At 36.6% G+C, this 18,510-nt stretch overlaps 2 protein-coding genes across 4 annotated transcripts in view; one reads left to right on the top strand and one right to left on the bottom strand.

Annotated features, from left to right (window-relative positions):
• Positions 1-4,127, bottom strand: part of OSGEP (O-sialoglycoprotein endopeptidase) — a 161,439-nt gene extending 157,312 nt beyond the window's left edge. For all 3 annotated transcript variants that reach the window (XM_053702239.1, XM_053702241.1, XM_053702240.1), the window contains exon 1: positions 4,010-4,127. The gene's annotated coding sequence lies outside the window, so the exon portion shown is untranslated. The remainder of the gene's footprint in view (positions 1-4,009) is intronic.
• APEX1 (apurinic/apyrimidinic endodeoxyribonuclease 1) lies at positions 4,078-13,684 on the top strand. The gene is made up of 5 exons (XM_053702242.1): positions 4,078-4,157; positions 5,746-5,858; positions 5,946-6,127; positions 9,543-9,735; positions 11,859-13,684. The coding sequence occupies exons 2-5, from the start codon at positions 5,801-5,803 to the stop codon at positions 12,371-12,373; spliced, it is 948 nt and encodes a 315-aa protein (XP_053558217.1). The 5' UTR covers positions 4,078-4,157; positions 5,746-5,800; the 3' UTR covers positions 12,374-13,684.
• The last annotated feature ends 4,826 nt before the right edge of the window (positions 13,685-18,510 follow it).

The following is an 18,510-nucleotide window of genomic DNA, read 5'->3' as shown; positions in this document are numbered from 1 at the left end:
AACAGTATCTAATAGCAACACTCAAATGCTCGTTTGGGGCTGGGCTAGAGGTCTGACAAAGAGGAAACATGCAGCAGAGACCGCAACAGTAAACAGTAAAGCGATAATAATACAAGATAATATTCACTGTGTTACACGAGGCTGCTGTCAGTTCGTCAGACTGCTCCTGTCCTGTCAGATCTCTCCTAGTCTTGAAGCAGGCGGTACAGCAGGAGGGCTTAATTAATCACATTCACCCGGCCAGTCCCTTTACCTCTAGGACACCTTATTGAAGCCGTTCAGTAAGTGGTTGGTGCAGCTGTTGTTAAAGGTTCCGGTAAGAGGAAATGACATAGCATTCCTTTCCAGCTGCAGATCATCATAGAGCCGTAATAAACATGCTTAGAGTGCCTACATGATTGATAAGGTGACCCTTTTTCATATCGGTTAAGACCCCTGATCATTTACGGTGACACTGCACTGCTCTCACACATACCATGCATTCCTTTCAAAGCTCTCCACTCTCCAATACACAAAATACTAGTCTCACTGTCTCATATGAGCTTAGGGGGCAAAATAACAGCCCATCTATGATCTAAGTGTGTATATGTGACAGGGTATTGTATTGTATTATAGTTGTACTTTGTATGTGTATATAAATAATAGTATATGTTACATGTTATAAACCTATAGCCTGTTAAAAGCATATCTATTACCTTAAATCTGAATCCATTATTTTTATTTTAAAAAAAAAAAATCTATATCACACATATCCTATGCCCAGAGGCAGAACTTTTCTTTACTTTCTGCGTTGAGATTTTTTTTTAGTGAAAAGTTTGCTGCAGGTAATTGTTAAATAAAATTCCATTTTAAATTAGACAGTTACACTAAGGCACCAGTATAATTGCAATGTGTTGGTTAACTGAAGAATTAAGCAATATTTTATGTTTTATAATATAGTGCAGTAGTTGAAAATTGTATTGCAAATTAGCTGTACCCAAAAAAAAGAACTTTTAATATGTCTCTAATAAATCTGTTTCCTTTTCTCTTGATCTAACATAGAAATGTAGTAATAAAAATATGCAGTGCTCTTACATTCAGAATAAACAGCTTGGCAGACTGGGAAAGGCTAAGGGGCGGGTTTGAAAAAAATCTCAGAGCCAGTCAACAAGCAATGCGCTACTGCATATTTGACTGCCCACTTCAAACAGCAGTTTGCCCTGGATGCACTGTGTTAAAGAAAATTTACACAGTGCAGCCAGAGCACAGCTCTGTTTGAAGAGAATAGTCTAATGTTGAGCAGCACTACAAAGTTCAAGCGCTAACAGTTCCTGCATGTGTCCTGTTCTTTCTGCAGACATGCTGCATTTTCTGCGATGACATCTCACATCACTGTATGTTCTGCCTTGGGGATCCTATGTTATGTATTTGGGACCTGCTCTGCTAAAAGTCAATCATTTATACACCTTGGTTCATAAACTGCATTATTCCCTGGCAAAAGAGGCAAGTCCAGAATTATTATTTAACATGCCAGGACCATAATACCTTATAACCTAGAAACATCCCCTTAGAATATAAGTACCTCTATAAAATTAATCTGGGACATAGATTGTAAAAATATAGATGGGTGTTGAGCAGCATATAAAGTAAAAACATAAAGAGAGTTGTTCTTAAAGCACTGCTACCTTTGCCCTCATAGTATAAATACTACACAACTATACACAGAGGAGGAATAAAAATGGGGTCCTATGCTACTTCTGTATTTGTATGTATCTGTTAACATAAGATACAATTGATTGCTCAATTTTAGGAGTTAACAATTATAGCTATTCCCTTCATCCTTACCTGTTATATATATATATATATATATATATATATATATATATATATATATATATATATATATATAGAAAATTATGGAATAGAACATAGGTAGAACAGTTTTACAAAATCATTGTAAGTCAGCTGTTCTGCAGATACTTTACAGTGTTCAGACTTTGCTACATGCAGAACGTATCCTTTTTTTTAGAGCAGCTAAAATAAAAAAAGGGAGTTCTGACTGCTTGAATTTGTTAATGAAAATCATGGCCAGTAATCGTGATGCATCGTGGAATCGAATCGTTGACAGGATAATCGTAATCGAATCGTGAGACCAGTGAAGATGCGCACCCCTATATGGGTAGTAGTCATTAAGTGACACAAAGCCTAGTTTTTATAGGGCAGATGTTTATATGATGTACGTATTTGCATTATCACCTATGAGAGTGGATAGGGGAAGTGCATTTAGGGGGCTCTTGCAGGGTCCTATCCCAAAGTTAGGGTCCTAAGTTTTATGTCATTGGATTCTGCTCTCTCTGGGGTATACTTGTGTAGCAATCACTAAGTGACACAAAAGCCTAGTTTTTGTAGGGCAGGTGCTTATATGATATATGCATCACATATGAGAGTGAATAGGGGCAATGCATTTAGGGGATTCTGCTCTATCTGGTGGTTACTGGGATAATAGTCACTAAGTGACTATGAGAGTGGATAAGGGGAAGTGCATTCAGGGGGCTCTTAAGGGGTACTATCCCCAAGTTAGGGTCCTAATTTTATTGTCATTTGATTATTCTTAGTCTGGGGTATACTTGGGTAGTAGTAACTAAGTGACACAAAGCCTAGTTTTTATAGGTCAGATGTTTATACGATGTATGGGTTTGCCAATATCACCTATGAGAGTGGATAGGGGTAGGGCATTCAGGGGGCTATTGACGGGTTCTATCCCCAAGTTAGGGTCCTAAGTTTGATGTTATTGGATTCTGCTCTCTCTGGGGTTTACTAGGATAGTAGTCATTACGTAACACAAAGCCTAGTTTTTATAGGTCAGATGTTTATACGATATATGCGTTTGCCATTATCACCTATGAGAGTGGATAGGTGTCATTTGAGTCTGCTCAGTATGAGGTATACTTGTGTAGTAGTCACTAAGTGACACAAAGCCTAGTTTTTGTAGGGCAGGTGCTTATATGATGTATGTATCACCTATGAGAGTGGATAGGGGCAGTGCATTTAGGGGGCTCTTGCGGGGTCCTATCACCAAGTTAGAGTCCTAATTTTGGTGTCATTTGATTCTACTTAGTCTCGGGTGTACTTCGGTAGTGGTCACTAAGTGACACAAAGCCTAGTTTTTATAGGAAGATGTTTATATGATGTATGTATTTGCATTATCACCTATGAGAGTGGATAGCGGCAGTGCATTTAGGGGGCTCTTGCAGGGTCCTATCCCCAAGTTAGGGTCCTATCTTTGATGTCATTAGATTCTACTCTCTCTGGGGGTTACTTGGATAATAGTCACTAAGTGACACAAAGCCTAGTTTTTATAGGATAATGTTTATATGATGTATGTATTTCCATTATTACCTATGAGAGTGGATAGGGGCAGTGCATTCAGGGGGCTCCTGAGGGGTCTAATCCCCAAGTTAGATTCGTAAGTTTGATATTGTTTTGTTATGCTCAGTCAGGGGTATGGTTGGGTAGTAGTCATTAAGTGACACAAAGCTTCTTTTTCATGTTTTATTTTGTTTTTATTTAACATGGAAATCCTCATAAGCTTTTGAATAATGAATAACGAATAATGAAAAAGTGTCTAACTTCAGGTGGGTGTTAAATTCTACATTCCTATATTTGGACCTTCGACACCCTGACACTATACAAGCCTCCCAGTGCCTATGTACATGGCTATTATTGCCAGCTTAGTACACTTCCCTCAGTGTACGGTCAATATGCTGCTTTCAAAACATGACACACCTTGCGCTGGTATTGTATACGCAGCCCGTGTATATGTCCCGTCAGGATCCTACTAGTATGATCCCCTATGCATGCCCCTAAAAGCTACTTTTAATTATATTTAAATACACAACTAGTAGTTACCACAAACACCATGAATAAGCTAATATAGATTTGTATAATACTGTAATTTGTTGTTTGCAGCAGAGCAGATATGCAAACTAACGAAGTAGGTGCTACCGGTACCCTAGTAACGCAGACTCACCTCGGGTCACGTGTTCACGGGTCTCTGGATAGCCCACGTGTTTCTGTTATTCCTCGCGCTTCCTATTACATACTTCCTGGTGTGGCGCGTGGAGTTTCCGGTTTTGTGGCTTTGTTCTATAAAGAGTGAACGGACTCGGAGCTATCAGGTAAAGATGGGTTCTTTTTGTGCAACGATGTAGCTGTGAGTTATGGTTGCGACAGTATTTGCAGGGTTGTAGAATCATTGCAGGGGGAATGATAAGGCTCCTATGTAGGGAGAGGGTAATGATGCTCTACAGTTAGCGACCAGATATTATATGCATGGAGTAGAGATACGTTGTACAGGATAAAACTGCTGTGTGTTTAACCCTAGTGTTGCTACTCTTGTGAGATGACATTTGTCTTTTTTGGGGTTTAATTGCACTACGCATAATAAACATTTTATAATACAATCTCAAAATGCTTTCTGTCCCTTTTTTGACTTTGCATTAGCCAGGTGCTGGATACATTTTTTAAAAAATGTTTAAAGGAATAGTCTAGTCAAAATCAAACTTTTATGATTCAGATAGAGCATGCAATTTTAAGCAACTTTCTAATTTAAACATATTATCAATTTATGATGATGAATTATATAACATTATATTAGCGCAAACTTTATAAAACATAATATACCCTTTAATTTTTTTTTAAAAAACGGCTGTTTTACAGACCCGCTCTTCTGAGCGGGTCTGTTTTTTTTTCACACAGCGCATCGGGCCAGCTGTATAGTCACAGCCCAGCCCGACCGCGCCATAACACTAAGTGCAGCTCGCTCCTGCTGTCAGACAGAGCAGGAGCGAGCTGCAGTTAGTGTTATGGCGCGGTCGAGCCGGGCTGTGACTATACAGCTGGCTCGATGTGCTGTGTGAAAAAAACAGACCCGCTCAGAAGAGCACAGAGAGCAGGTCTGTAAAACAGCCGTTTAAAGGGTATATTATGTTTTACAAAGTTTGCGCTAATATAATGTTATATAATTCTGCACTATGTGCAGAATTATATAACATTATTTTTAAGGTTTACTGACACTTTGAATTAGAAAGTTGCTTAAAATTGCTCACTCTTATCTGAATCATGAAAGTTTAATTTTGACTAGACTATCCCTTTAATACGTTATTTAACCACTTAGTACTGACAGACCCAGAAACTTTTTATGAACTGGTGTCGTGTCACTCTTTAAGGGTATACTGACTTAAAGTGACAGTTCCATGGCAACCACAAAGTAGGGGAGTCAAATACAGTAAATCCCTGGGTCTGGCTGCAGTGTGAATATGGGGCAGCTAGACAGAAATAACAAGTGACAATAATGTAATTTCACTATAGGGAGAAAAGCAGCTTTGGGGGTGGGGGTTAGACTTTACTGACCTGTCACATCTGTTTCAGTGATAGAGGGAGCTTTTACTTAGTGCCAAAAACATTTGTTAGGTTCCAGTTATTTATTGAGCCTGATATTAGCATTAGCCATGTTACTGAGGTATATACTTTTTTTTGGCCACCCTGCGTTCATACTTTGTATAGCCAAGTAGCTTATTTTTACCCACTGCATAATGATATTGGTATCCTGTACATTAGACCGAAAATGAAGTTTCCTCATAACATTTTTATGTGTAGTTTAAAATTTGCAAAGTCTTTCCAGTAATTTTCCTAAACTATTGTTGCCTTAGTAAACAGTGGGTGCTATAGACTGCTTGATAACTCCCTTGTACTCTTTCCCTACAGGTCCATCACGCTTCAAGCTCTGCGCTCCTTGCGTCTAATTTCTGCCTGTGTCAAAATGCCCAAAAGGGGGAAGAAGGAAGAAGCCAGTGAGGATCATGAGCAGAATGGGAATGGTATAGATACAGTGAAACCTAGGGTGTAACATAAGTAGAAGGCTATTGCCCCATCTCACTATACTGTACCTCTTTATATTTCTTTAGAACCTGAAGTTAAAAAAGGTAAGAAGGGAGCAGGTAAGGCTGAGAAGGAAGCAGAACCTGCTGCTGTCTATGAAGATGCTCCGGATAAGCTGACAACAGAAGATGGCAAGAAATACAGCTTGAAAATCAGCTCTTGGAATGTGGATGGCATCAGGGCCTGGTTTAAAAAACAGGGATTGACTGTGAGTACACTTCCATATATGCCCATGAGTGCAAAATCTCCTTGTTAGCCATCATCACAGGGCTAAAATATGTCATGGATTTGCATTTTAAATGTATTATTTTAAACTAAAATAAGATCATGCCTTGTGCTTTAAAGGACAGAAAACATTTTATGAGTGGACTTATGAAATTATATATATTTTTTTTATTTTCATTTATTGAGGTTGTGCGAATAATACAACATGAATGGGTTACCCCAAAATACACATAACATGAATAACAAGACCTTCATATAAACATTCAAAGATATAGGTTGATATGATACACCAAAGAAGACATAGTAGGGGTGCATCTGGAACCTCATTTTTATAGTCTCTACTTTATAGGGTTTCCTCATATGGCACATAAGGTCACTCTTGTACCTGAAAACACTTATATATTCAAGAGGAAAATTAGTTTTGGAAATGGCTGCTTTTGGACCTGTATATACATTTAATATGAAATAGCAACTGATATTCTTAATGATTTACATATAATCAGTAAAATAAAATAACACGTGAACCAAGGAACTGTGGGGATTATGAGCACAAGGAATAGACCAATAGTAACTAATGTCTGACATACCATAGAGCATACAGACTCAAAAGCTATAAGGCAGCGTCATCTATAAGAGCAGTGTAAAGTACACGTATAAAAATAAATATAACCCACTTTTTGATAACTAGGTATAGAATTTCACTAGTGAAGGAGGATTAAAAGACTCAATTAACCTTTGTTGGGTTTAGAGTAAAGCAATTGCCTACAACTTAACCCTCTGACACATATAGGCTTACTAAATAAGGAATAACAAATTGGCATCTGTTTAATACTGCTGTGCAATGTTAAGTGTAAGGGGCCCCTAACGCCTCGGCCGCAGGCGCTAGGACCATCACTTCCAAAGAGCAGCCTATACAATAATAAAACTGAAGGGCAGCTATATCTCATATATAATTTTATACGTTATGCACTAATGCCAGGGATAGAAAAATGAGAAACAATAAGAGTCTACATGCAAGACAACAGTGTGGCAAGGTCTTCAGTAACTTATCAGACATGTCTTCAAACTTCAGGGCAGACATTTGAGTAATAGAACCCCTAAGCTTGTTGGGAGGGGCTAGGAAAGAAAAAGTATAAACTTGCTCTATAAATAGGTGAAACAACTGATGGGGATATAGGCAGGCATAATAATAAAAACAGCTTAATGGGAAGCAAAACATAGGCTGGTGCTATATGACACAGTTAACCCCTAAAAGCCCCAGAGATTAAAGTCCACTACCATTTTCAACTCTTTTCTGGAAGCTAAGCTTAATGTCATAAACAAAAAAAAAAAAAATATAGAGCTTCCACTGTACTAACGCTGAATGTCCCCAAAAACTTTAGTCCACTCCCACCTTCAGGTCTTTTGAGGAGAGATGGCTACACTAAAAAATATCACATGGGGAATGCTGTGAGAGCTGATGAATATTGGGGTAGTGCAAACTCAGTCAAAGAATATAACCTATCCCCACTTTTCTTGTCATATTACAAAGTTAACCCACACCATGTTGATCAGCTCCAAGAAGTAAGTAGTCTGGTGCTTTACGAGAGGTGTCCCAATTTACAGCACACAGAGGCACTCCTGATGCATGGAGCCAAATTACCAGGAGTGTCCTCATATTTACTAGTGGGTACTTTCTTGGAGGGCTCCCGAGTTGCAGCCCCACAGATGACCTGGCCTGAAGATCATAGGTTGCAATTTTCATAGGGTTATTCCTAGTCAAAAAACAAGTACACATTTGATCCACTCTAGCTGGTATGCACAAAACTTGTGATCGTCTGGGGAGCAAAGGTTTGCCACTATAGCTTTTCCTTGTAGGACCTTTCCCTAAAGTCTCCAGCGAACCAAAAGCATTAGAAGTGTCCTTGATAGAGTCCGGGAGCTTCACAGGCTGACCCACTTCTATGTCTCTATCTCCATACGGTAGAAACGCTTCCTCCCTAATTGAGGTATCAAGAATAATGGCTCCGTGGTCACTTACATCTGAGGCAGTGGCTGTGCGTCCTGCCTCAGGCAACTGCTTCATAGGGCCACAGCTAAATTTGCAATGAACTGTGGAGATTAGTGTGTTCCCTCTATGCTGAAAGTTGCCCTTAGAATTACTGGGCGAGGGAATAATTGTGATCCCCAAAGTGGAGGGCTTTTTCACCTCAGCCAGTGGAAAGGAGGTCGATAAGGGTTCCCCTGGTAACTGCTGTTTTTGGGTGTAGGACCTGCACTGTGCTCTTAGTGAATTCTGCTCTGTCTCAAGTACTGTGTAGATCTCAAGGGAATGAGCATCCATAATTGCCACAAGCCTTTGTAGAAGTTCGTCGGCTGCGTCAGCTGCCGCCATTTTAGATGGGTCCATTCCTGGCCAAACTTATGATAAATTACCAAGCACAGGACGCTAAGAGTTTAGAGCCTCACTTCTCAGTTATTATTATACAATTAACAAATGGCAGTCTGCATATGACTGCATTACCCCCACGTCCGTTGGGGGGGGGGGGGGGTCTGAGATCGCGTGTTAGGCCGCCACCTGCAATCTCAGTGGTCCAGATCAGGTCCCAGCAGTCATGAATACACCGGAGCTTGGATCAAAGTTGTTCACAGACTCTGAGATGTTCCTAAATAAAAATCTTTATCCAGTTTACCCGCTGTGTTAGCAATAACTGGCGGTTTAGCTAAATCTTTGCTAGAGCTACTGATGTTGCGACCGATCGCTGCCCGGACACGCCCCCATGAAATTATATTTATAACGGGTAATATCTAAAAATATTTTTTTTGCAGGTGCCACTTCATACTAACAGGAAATTATTTTTATTATGTAGTTTTATCTGGTAGTAACAACAAAACATCTTCATTAAAGTCATAGTAGAACATTTGTCATTACTACCAAGCATTAAAGTTCTTACAGCTCAGATAAAACAAGGTCTAAATCTGCTCAACCCCCTGCCAATAGTGCATGTGGTATAAAACCCTACGCTACATATGGATTTAGAATCTATGTTGCAGGGTCATACTCCAAATTATAATAGCTTTGTTAAATGCTGACCGCTCCAAAAAAAGAGTAGTTGAATTATAGAGCTTGAAATAAGAAATAAATGTTTTCCTTGGCACAAGTCACATCTGGTCATGTGCAGTTTCAATAAACATGAGAAGGTTAGTCTGCCCAGGTAGGTTCTGCAATGTCACTCTGAAGTCACTTGTTTTTGTGGTATTGCTTATAGCACAGATTAAATTATCACAAAGTGATTATGTGCATTTATTTAATAAAACTATTCTAATTAGATGGTAGATGTGTGACTTTATTACATAAGAAGTAATGACAGATCTCTATTGGGTTTGGTGGATAACTCTGTATTCTTTTTCCTTGGCAGTGGGTAAGAGAAGAAGACCCTGACATAATGTGTCTTCAAGAGACCAAGTGTGCAGAGAAAGCCTTGCCTGCTGAAATCAAAGACATGCCTGAGTATCCCCACAAATACTGGGCATGCTCTGATGAAAAGGAGGGGTACAGTGGTGTGGCCATGCTTTGTAAAGAAAAACCACTAAATGTTACCTATGGCATTGGTGAGTATATCCAGCCTATCATTTACTATATAAGCTACAGTGTTCTCCACAGACCATTTTGCCAGCCAGGTTGTATTATGAAGTAGCTGGGTACAGGCATTGTAATACTTTGTAATATTATAACATTTTCTGCCATCCAAAGCACAAATTAATTGCACATTTCAACATGTATTTAATGATAATTTGTGCAATAAAACATTGACATTTTTAATATTAGCTAATTTTAGATTGATTGGTTTAAAGGGACAGTTTGCTCCAGAATTTTTGTTTAAGAAGATAGATAATCCCTTGATTACCCATTCCCCATTTTTGCATAACCAACACTGTTATATTAACCCCTTCCTGCTGGGACTTATTGTCTACATTGAAACAAAGTTCCGATGTAAACAAATAAGTAAAAGTTGAAATCATGCGATCGTTCATGTGATTGCGTGATTTCAATGATGGGATCAGGTCAGGGGGGGAGAGTCTATGACGCTAGGCACCACCTCCAGCCCGTAATCTCATTTACTAAGTGGCTATAGCTTCATGACAGCCAAATGTCTAGGATGTTCCATGCCGTCCTAACGGTGCTAAAACCAAGCGCTGTTAGGACATTATAACTGTGGGAAGGGGTTTATATACATTTTACCTCTGTGATTACTTTGTATCTAAGCCTCTGCAGACTGCCCCCTTATCTCAGTTCTTTTGACTGACTTGGATTTTATCCATTCAGTGCTGATTTATAAATAATGCCACAGGAGTGAGCACAATGTTAAAATGCACTGAGATAAGAGGCCACCTTCAATGGCTCAGAAATGGGCATACGGTCCTACTTAGTTTTAGTTTTCATAGCTTTAGTTTTCAAAAAAGAATACATGGAGGACAAAGCAAACTTGAGAAAAGTAAATTGAAATGTTGTTTAAAATTGCATGCCCTATTTGAATCATGAAAGTTTAATTTTTACTAACTGTCCCTTTAAATATTAGCCGTGTAGTCAGTAACATCAATTGGGTGGTGCGCTCATTAAAAAGGCCCTGAGGTGAACACAGGGCTACTTTAGTTTAGTCTGGACATGTTCTAAAATAGTCTGCTGCTTTGGGATTTTTTTTTTTTGGTAGCGAAATTGTACTGTAAAAACGTTCTCTCCTTTGATGTGTTCTCAATGATCCATTTTACCTGCTTGAGTGTATGAAATTGTTTACAAACCACTCCTTTAACTTTATTTCATTGTCATTTGAAATTGCTGCTGTTTTCTGTGAAACCACCACCTATACTGAAAATGCAAATACTGCTTTTGTTCTATGTAGAAAAGCAATGTACAACAAGAGACAGCATTTATAATAATCCCCCCCCCCCCCCCCGTGTAGGTAGGAGAGAATATTCTGTCTCAGTATTGGCATTTGTATATAGAAAGATATGGTAGCTTTGGTGTATAAAGATAGAGATAATATAGAGGGGTCTGCTCTTTCTGCAAGCACAGTTAATTTAATTGAGTTGTGGTTTAAAAAGAGCAAAAAACAATATGTGGGCGGACCACTTCAACTTCAAGTGAGTAGTAGATTTTTTTTTTTTTCGTTATGTCTATTAACACTCCTTTTGTATCATGTGACAGCCATCAGCCAATCACATGCATTAAAAAAACAACAGATTATGGTATTTCATACAAATGAGACTATAATGGATACCGCCATATGAAAGTGCAAATACATTTTAGCATACTACCCTGGTAGTACATTCTTTTTTATTTTTTAAGAGACTACATCCAAGAACCATCCTGTTCTACCTGTGACAATTGTGTATGTCACTCCCAGGAATTTTATCTATAAGAAAAGGTTCTTCATTTTATCCTCATTATAGACATCTCATGTAAAAGCCACACAGATGGCTGGGGACCAGGATTGTTTGATTACACCACATGTGATTAAGGACTTGCTTCTGTTTTTTGTTACAAAAAGTAGTGTTTCGCTATAATTTTTAACTTTAATATTCTTGATCCATGAGAAGCCCTCACTACTACTTTCTTTTAGTTTAACACTATTACTTGTTGGCTTACAGACATTTCTTTCTAATTGTTTTTATTTTATTTGTATTAGATATATAAAGTTTACAAGATGTAACACTTTTAATGCCCTTTCTACCAGGAATTGAAGAGCACGATAAAGAAGGTCGTGTCATAACGGCTGAATTTGATTCTTACTATCTGGTTGCTGCTTATGTACCCAATGCAAGCCGTGGCCTGGTACGTCTAGACTATCGTCAGCGATGGGATGTGGATTTTCGTAGCTATTTGAAAGGGCTTGATAGCAAGAAATCACTAATACTGTGTGGGGATCTGAATGTAGCCCATGCAGAGATTGACTTGAAAAACCCCAAGACCAACAAAAAGACACCCGGATTTACCCCGCAGGAGCGTCAGGGTTTTAGTGATCTGCTTGATGAGGGCTTTCTGGATAGCTTTCGAGAATTGTACCCTACAACACCTTATGCATACACCTTCTGGACATATATGATGAATGCCCGGGCCAAGAATGTGGGCTGGAGGCTGGATTACTTTGTACTTTCAAAATCACTACGGCCAGCCCTGTGTGACAGCAAGATAAGGAGCAAGGCCATGGGAAGTGACCACTGCCCTATAACTCTCTACATGGCCATATAGGCAAAGTTGTTATTACTTAACCGAAACACTATGGTCATGTATAGAAAGTAGTGGTCACTAACCCTTAGCATGCTAATCATTAAACATTAATATGGCTAATACTGGTAATAATTTCACCATTCTAAATAAATTATCACTGTCATATATTTCATAATATGACCATATAAATGTAGTAGGAAAACCTTCATATAAACCTTTGTATGGTCATATTATGCTGTTATAGGCTGACAGTTATTCAGGTTGTTTTATTCTAAGAGAAGGCAATTGTCATCTTTTACTGTAAACAGTAGTTCATTTTACAAAAGGCCTTCCGGGTAATGTCCTGCTTTACTGACGTGGTCAGATTAACTAAGAATTTCATATAATATTAAAATTAGAAAGCTGTACCCTTTAATTAGTGTAGTTCAGTCTTTCCTCAGCAACCCATTTAAATGCCTGAATGTGTCTGATGCTGTAACCCTTTCATTGTATAAGAAGCCTACTCCACATCAAACAGATCAAATTATTAGAGCACAGTTGAAACAAGATAGACCTTTTACAGTAGTCCTTTATTTTCACTGTTCATAGAAATATTGGTTGCCTATAACCCATCAGTCACTTGTGTCCTCTAGTGAAATAAAGAAGATATTTTGAATTTATTTTTAGAATTCTTAATTTGTATAAAATCTATCCTGGGCAATTAAAAAAAATAAATAAAGAAACATGGTGACTGCGTATTGCATCACTTTGCTGTCTTTTTCTATGTTTTGCTTTGTTGCTATAGGAGGGTGTGTGTATAATAAGTACTTATTGTTTGGATAACTGATTTAACAAAACATATTATTTTGAGATTCCGGGAATAACGTGCTACAGGTATCCGCTACATTAAAGTTGACAATTCAAATTAACTTGTGGTTTTGTTACTGTATTTTGTTTTTACTTAGTTTCTTGTATATGAATTATTTGTTGCGATGTAAGTGCAGCTACTGTTGACATTTAATAGGCTGGTTTGCAAAGTGATGTATTTATATGTCACTATACCTGCCATACGAAGACAATGTTATACATTTATTTTGAACAGTGAAAGACAAACATTGAGTTTTTGATATGTTTTATAAAATGTTGCTTGGTTGCACCTACAAGTAGTAGAGTAAAATAGTTCCCTTCACAGTACTGCTAGAAGTAGTGTACGTGGCCTGTGCCAACTATTTATAGCAGTGAACGGTTTGAGGTTTCTAAGAATTATGCCCTTCAAAGTAACAGATGTTTGAGTGTTCTTATTTTTCTAAAAGTTTTTTTTTGTTACAAACTTAATAAAAAGATACTAAAATGCTTCTGTTATGCTGTGTGGTATTGTGCGGTTTCAGTTCCTTTTAATGTTTCATTGACCTTAACCTTATTGTTACTAAATTAAGTTTAACAGACACACAAAGTGCTTCATAGACAGCATTACTCACAATTAGGCAAATAAACTGTTATGAACATCTCATTTATTAGCAGTTGTTTAAATGTAAAGATCTTTTTTTTTTTTTATTCACTCTTACACCTCAATCACATTAAAATGGTTCAATAAAAAACAACCACAGACTAACACAGATATATAGCTTTAAATGGATACTAAACCCCAATTTCTTTATTTCATGTTTCAGATAAAGCATACACTTTTATGCAACTTTCTAATTTACTCCTATTTTTATTTGTTCTCTTTGTATCTTTATTTGAAAAGCAGGAATGTAAGCTTTGCACTAGCCAGGGTAATGAATCAAAAATGGGCCTTCTGCTAAGCTTATATTCCTGCTTTTTTAAATAAAGATACCAAGAGAACGAAGAAAATGTAATGTAAGCATCTGCAGACTTCCCCCTTATCTCTGTGCTTTTTACGATCTTGCAGTTTATCCAATCAGTGCTGGTTTTTGCATAACCATTATTCTCCCTGGGAGTGAGCACAATGTTATCTATATGGCACACACAAACTAGCACTGTCTAGCTGTTGTGCAAGATTTAAAAGCACTGAGATAAGGGGAGGTCTGCTGGGGCTTTGAAACAAAGTTAGAGTTTATAAAGTATATTAATATAGCAATGTTGGTTAAGAAAAGCTGGAGAATGGGTAGTGAAGGCAATAAAAAAAACTAGTAGACTGCCCCATTAAACAAGCAGATATATATTCCTTTCTAGTCTCCATCTAATAGCTAAATATAAATATACTGTATATTTATAGATACATAATATTCACACCTAAAGAGAAGGTGAGGGAGGAGGGGGTAAATAATGGCTCACAGAAAATTAGTTGAAACACAAGCCTCCCTGGGAGAAAGTGCAATAAGTAAAAATGTCTGATGTATTTTATAGTAAAATGATCAAAATCATGTATAGTGCAATACTGTTTCATGTTTAATAAAGAAACATTTTATGCATTGTTAAAATATTGAGTATAATGGTCCATTAACCTAGGCAACAATTTGACCCTGCAATGTTTTTTTTTTATCTAAACTCCCACTTCTCTATCCTACAATCTCCTTTTTGCAATACACAGTGCAAGCTTGTTTTTGTATGTGCTATTTGTCATGCATTTTATAAACTGCAGTCGGTGTAACAAATCATTGTAAACAAGAAGAAACCAATTTTATAGTACACTGTTTGTTTACTTGAAATACTCAATTTACCTACTTTACTAATTTTCAACATTTTCAGTTACTGAGGGTGCCTACAAAGCTACCAGATTTCAAAGAACTTAGTTCATCCTCTCCAAAATGACTAGCACCTGAAAAAGGTATTTAATATTGATCAGCATCTGTCTATCTAGTCTAGTATGTCCTTACAAAGAGCCAGGAGAACTAAACTTAATTATACACATTTGGCTCTAAACAAGTGTCTCTTCTGGGGTGGATCAAGATGCCACACCATTGGCCTAGTAATGGTTGCCTGAGCCAGAATACCTTCTTTGGAGCCAGGATCAGTTTTACAAAACCATCTGACAATCTGGTGCCCTGGTTGGTTGAGCCCTGGAATAATATATGTTGTCAAATATAAATTGGTAAATGTAAACGGCCCTTCAAGTGACATTGAAGCAGTAGAGAAAAAAAGGACCACAAGAAAAGCGCTACACTCCCTATTGGGGTGGGTGTTGCTTAAGGTGGTGTCCACGCTGTGTGTCAACGTATATAAATACAATGGTGTGTATAGGGAAAAGTGTATAAATATTCAATAATAGAGGTATAACGGTTAAAACTATTTAATTATAGCATTTTTTTAAAAAAAAAGATTAAAAATTCCATATACAGCAAAAATACAATCAGTAATTGGTATGCAGTTACAATTATCAATACAATATCAATAAAATAGTGTTAGAATTAAAATTAAGAATTGGTTTAGTCTCTATATTAATAACAATAATTTATGCGTTGGTTAAATGCGGTTCTAGTATGCTAACAGCTAAAATGGAATAAGCTAAGGTATAAATCTATTACGTGCGTGCTGATCCTAATGAGTGAATTGTGTTCCTTAAACAAATCAAATATTAATTGTGCATATAATGTCCCAAAATAAAGACTCCAAATTTAATCCAATTTGCACTCCTAAGTAATATAATGTCCAAATTATACGTGAAAATCCTTGTCCTGCAATAATATTAGTCACAATATCCACAATGTGTGCAAGGTGAAAAAAAGATGATTTAAAAATTAAAATGCAAAGTTCCAAATTCGAAATCCAAAAGCTGTGTCAAAAAACAAGGTGTACACCTAAAAATATAAAAATATTAAAACTGTAAAAAAGTAAAAAATCTTGTGGGAAATGTGATACAATAAAGTGTGACTGAGTTGCTTGATGAAATAATGTAATATCCCTAGACGTTTGTTTCAAATTGGGTGAAGACCAGTCTTGAGAAAGGTCTTTTACAAGACCGAAACGCGTAGTTAAACTGGTATAACGGCTCAGGAGCACTAGGTAAGCTAAACACTTATCATCACCACTGTTAGAGGCATTATTGCACTATGTATTTTTCTTTTCTTCCTTAGGTTACTCAGGGACCACTTACCCATCCTATAATTTGTTTTGGAATTCACCCAATTTGAAACAAACAACGTCTAGGGATATTACATTATTTCATCAAGCAACTCAGTCACACTTTATTGTATCACATTTCCCACAAGATTTTTTACTTTTTTACAGTTTTAATTTTTTTTTATATTTTTAGGTGTACACCTTGTTTTTTGACACAGCTTTTGGATTTCGAATTTGGAACTTTGCATTTTAATTTTTAAATCATCTTTTTTTCACCTTGCACACATTGTGGATATTGTGACTAATATTATTGCAGGACAAGGATTTTCACGTATAATTTGGACATTATATTACTTAGGAGTGCACATTGGATTAAATTTGGAGTCTTTATTTTGGGACATTATATGCACAATTAATATTTGATTTGTTTAAGGGACACAATTCACTCATTAGGATCAGCACGCACGTAATAGATTTATACCTTAGCTTATTCCATTTTAGCTGTTAGCATACTAGAACCGCATTTAACCAACGCATACATTATTGTTATTAATATAGAGACTAAACCAATTTTTAATTTCAACTCTAACACTATTTTATTGATATTGTATTGATAATTGTAACTGCATACCAATTACTGATTGTATTTTTGCTGTATATGGAATTTTTAATCTGTTTTTTTTTTAAAAAATGCTATAATTAAATAGTTTTAACCGTTATACCTCTATTATTGAATATTTATACACTTTTCCCTATACACACCATTGTATTTATATACGTTGACACACAGCGTGGACACCACCTTAAGCAACACCCACCCCAATAGGGAGTGTAGCGCTTTTCTTGTGGTCCTTTTTTTCTCTATTTCTTAGAGATCTGGTTGGGAGATCTCGCCTATTATAAGAAAAGCTTGTGTGGTAGAACTTTTTGGCGCATTTTGATATATTCTATCTGAACTGACATTGAAGCAGTAGTTATGTTCCAAATTTTAAGCAGTTAGGCAATCCTGCTAGTTTTCAATTCCACGTTTGTGTGAAATAGTAATACAAATATTGGGATATAATTTGGTTTTTAAGTTTAAAAAGCTATTAAGATGTAGAACATTTCATATTCAAAATACATGGTTTGTAGTTCAATTAAAAACAAATAATATTTCAATGTGTTATAAAATTATGATAAATTTCTCAGGCCTTTTTGGTAATTGGTGTGAGGAAGGAACCTAACTTATTGGTGTGATACTGCAATTAGTATAAACATTATGCACATATTTATTACATATATATCTGTATGAGCGTGTAATAAAAAAATGAAAACTGTGCATTGATTTTCTGAATAGTTTTTATTACAATAGACGTTTTATTTACAGTTTTATAGAACATAATGATTGCGGACATACAATATGTTTTCAATAGGAAGGCCAGTAGCAAGGCTTGCTAAATCACAGGAGCCAGGGAAGCCGCAGCTTCTACAAATTGCTGGCTACATTCTTTTTTAGATTATTGTACATATATCTACAAACATGTGACTAGCTCCTTAAAAGTCTTTGCCTTGCTCTTAAAATTTGTATATACAAGTTTCAACCCGTGGCCTGTAAAAATGCTACAATTCTTATCTCACATGGTTTATTGATCTCAAATATTAATCACTCCTGCACAATACAAATAAAAACAAAATTAAATAAGAATAAACCAACATTACACAGGATATTTTACTTTATAACGTGATAAGATAATCTCATTAGAACATCTTATTACTCCTTCACAATTGACAGGATCTGTTACGAGCTGGGGTGCGTATTTGATGTTGCCCTACTGCATATTTTATCTATCTTTTAAATAGTTTCTGGAAACTTCTCATTTTCTTTATACACAAGTAGTGTTGCATTTTGTGATTCTTTGCTTTCATAAAAAAAAACTACATTAACTGAAAGAAAAATGAAACAGTTGGCCTGCATTATTCTAAATTGTAAGGGACAAGTTATACATGTGAAAAAATAAAATTGAAAAAAACGGACCATTGCTACTGGTATTTTAACACTACACTTCTGGAGAGACAACATCCTAGTAGCATTCTTTTCTTCATAGCTTGATCACTGTACTATAAAGTTTGTTGCTTTGTCACCTATAATGCCATTGCACTATGGAAAACAAAATATT

The sequence above is a fragment of the Bombina bombina genome, chromosome 2, assembly GCF_027579735.1.
Source record: "Bombina bombina isolate aBomBom1 chromosome 2, aBomBom1.pri, whole genome shotgun sequence".
NCBI classification, from domain to species: domain Eukaryota; kingdom Metazoa; phylum Chordata; class Amphibia; order Anura; family Bombinatoridae; genus Bombina; species Bombina bombina.
The sequence above is the reverse complement of the archived record's forward strand: the minus strand, read 5'-3'. Positions and strand labels throughout refer to the sequence as shown.